The sequence below is a fragment of the Triticum dicoccoides genome, chromosome 7A, assembly GCF_002162155.2.
Source record: "Triticum dicoccoides isolate Atlit2015 ecotype Zavitan chromosome 7A, WEW_v2.0, whole genome shotgun sequence".
NCBI lineage: Eukaryota > Viridiplantae > Streptophyta > Magnoliopsida > Poales > Poaceae > Triticum > Triticum dicoccoides.
The window spans coordinates 549609424-549612494 of NC_041392.1; the positions used below are offsets into that span (position 1 = coordinate 549609424).

At 40.8% G+C, this 3071-nt stretch overlaps 1 protein-coding gene across 2 annotated transcripts in view; it reads right to left on the minus strand.

The window, feature by feature from the left end:
* Positions 1–676: 676 nt before the first annotated feature.
* The window catches only part of LOC119329538 (histone deacetylase 1-like), a 10485-nt gene continuing 8090 nt past the window's right edge, over positions 677–3071 (minus strand). Inside the window, exons 6-7 of one of the 2 annotated variants that reach the window (XM_037602599.1) lie at positions 1526–1609; positions 677–1411 (exon numbers count right to left, since the gene is read on the minus strand). In XM_037602599.1, the coding sequence (XP_037458496.1) occupies positions 1304–1411; positions 1526–1609 (192 nt within the window). In that variant the 3' untranslated portion in view covers positions 677–1303. The remainder of the gene's footprint in view (positions 1412–1525; positions 1610–3071) is intronic. The other variant, XM_037602600.1, reaches the window with a different exon arrangement.

The following is a 3071-nucleotide window of genomic DNA, read 5'->3' on the forward strand; positions in this document are numbered from 1 at the left end:
TGTATGTTTTTATCAAAATTCAGTTTTTTAATATATTTTTCCTGCGTGAAGCACATCTTATTGTGCTTCTTCGAGAAGCACAATTGTGGTTCCTGAAAAAGAGAAAAGCATAGGCTATACTTATGCGAGAGGGAGAGTTGTGTTTCTCAAGAAAAAAAAAACATATCCTCTACTTTTGTGAGAGGCACGACTATGCTTTTCAAAAAGGGAAAACACAAAAGTGCTTCCAAAAAAAGTAAATAAAGCACAAATGTGCTTTCGAGTTACAATTTTTCCCAGGTTTCAGTTTTCTTTCTGGTTGATAGTCTTTTTCTAGTTTCGGTTTTTATTTTTGTTTTTGGTTTCCCTTTGTTTCCTGACTTTTTCTGGAAAAAAGCATCAAACCCTGTTAACATTGGGAAAGTAGACTAAAAGAAACGAAGGGAGTACTTTTTGATGCCAGAAATTGGTCCCTACTTGTGTATTTTAAAGTATTTGGGTTTGTTTAGGGCACATCTAGATGTGCCCTAGTTATTGCACATCTAAGTGGCTCAATCAAACTAGAAAGAAAAAGAAAAAAGAGGAAAGAAAATGTTTGCACAAATCTCCGTGTAAAATCAAGGATATGGAACTTAGATGTGCAATACTTAGGGCACATCTAGATGTGCTTTAGCAAAACTGTATTTCAAATAACTTCTTACCTCCAACATGCAATCTTTATTAATAATTGCGGTAAAGGTAGTCTTCTCAAGTTTGAACATTACAATACAAAGGCCACAATTATTTCCCCAACTAGAATGTTACAAGAACAATGATGACTCAATAAAGAGACAATCCATCAATGGGAATACATTACGAATCCAACTTTTCTTCAATGGAACAGACTTGACACCGAAAACGCAGTAAGCGGCATTCTTCCTAACAGACCATAAGAAGACCCTTATGCGATGAGAAAAAACAGCTCCAACCAAAAGGAAGCCTTCGCCTAGCTATACACTGCTAAGTCACATACACCAGGTCATCTCCCCGGAAGCATTTGATTGGAATGTATTGCATTACTAACTTGGTTGCTCTACAGGCCCCAGACTTAAATTAGTGCTAAAAATGGCATTAACGAATCAACTATCATTTGTGTCAAAGTCACGAATATAGTGCACAAAGCTTCAACTGCTCTCAAGGCACACGGACCATCTTGGATTCTGGTAGCTAACTTGTTGGTGCAGTAGATTGTTTGAACTATGCTACAGCTTACAGACTGTCCTGGCTCGTCCAATGGAGTCAATGGGCTGCACAGATGCATCAGTTGCTACGTTAAGGTGGATGATCATGGTTTCTGATGCAATGCTTGTTGTTCCTGTAATTTGTTTGACCTCTCTGGTTCAGCCCTGACAACAGCTGGCCCGTCTATGGCCATCGGACTTGCATCAATAGGCTACAGATGGCAATCAGCAGAAAAAGGCAGTTGTGGTTAGGAGCTAGGAGAGTAACATTTGCAATGTGCATGTATTCTTCCAATACTAAGTTTACATAACAAAAGAAAACTTACAGGGTTTTGTTTTGAGGAACCAACTCCATCAGCCACAGGTTCTGGGCCCCTTACTTGTTCTGAAGCTACTCCGTTACCATCCTGCAGCATACCAATAAAAGAATTGCAAACAAATTAAATGATACAGTATCTACAAAACCCTTGTAGGCCAATACATGAACAATGCTCTGTTACAGTTGGGCAACAAGCAGGAGCCCTTGATGCAAGGTAGACAATACACCATGTGAGAATTGCTTAACCACCCACATACATGGCGGTCGCATATTTGTCATTTTTCATAGGGGAAAAGCATCCTTCCTCGGTCCACAAGAAATAAGGAATGGCTTGAAATTACAACCATGCCCTTCTCCTTCTCCTGCTCATAGGGGAAAAGCATCCTTCCTCGGTCCACAAGAAATAAGGAATGGCTTGAAATTACAACCATGCCCTTCTCCTGCTCCTAGGTTCTCTAATTATTACCTCAAATCCCATGTTCTCGCTTAAGGAGCATTAGGAAGGAAGGGCATTCAGTTGAGAGTAATAAGCATGGGGGTATAATAGGAAGAATGGAAAGCGACGTGCCTAGAAATTGTAAAAGCAGCCGATATTTGTGGACAAATAAGATGGTTGAAACACCCTACATTCTAGACACAGAGTACTTGTCATACAGCATTACCATTGCAACTAATTCCATTATAAGGTGCAAGAGCATGCATGAGAACATTTGAGAAAATTAACTGCCACAAACATTGGTCACCTAAAGCACCACACCAGAAATTACTGGCCCTATAATAGCCATATAACATTAGTAAGGGATCCACGTATCACTGTAGGCCCAAGCACAAGTCTACACGAAATGCGGCATCAGCAGGTAAGCAAGTGGCTAAGGCTTAGAGGTAAGCCTCTGTCTCTTTATGTTAGGATTTGATTTGCTTCCTTTGAACTCTTGGGGATCGACTTAATATCCACAATCTTTTTTCCGCGTTTCTTAGTTTGCTTAGGTCTCACACCAATGTTTTCTATCAAGAACCATGTACGATGGCTATATGCGTACCTCCTAGTTCACTGTCATGAAGCAGAAACTACATGCATGCCTCCTAATTCACTATCAATAAGGTAGATACTACTAACTCCCCTCCCTCCTATTTTCTTTATCTCCTACACCAAAACCACTTTTGGCGCCATCAGCACCTTATCCACATGGCAGCAAGGTGCCAAGGTCCTGGACCACAACCTCTTGTCGATCACATGTACAATGGTTGTAAAGGTAGTAAGGCGGGGTTCCCAATCCCACTTGAACTTTTAAGCGCATAAGGTAAGGTTGTGCCTTTGACGGTCTAGGAATACAATAATCATCACAAACACTGCAAGAGAAAATTTAAAATATTGTCATGCACTTTTGATGTGTGCACATAAACAGCCCCATGGCTCATCTAATCCTGTGACCTAATTCCCAGAACCCTCCCTTCTCCCTCGCCAGAACCACTCTTTTTTTTTCCTCGCCACAGCAGCAGAATAGATCAGATAAGGCGGAAGTGGGGACACTGAGGGATTGTGTGTGTGTTGA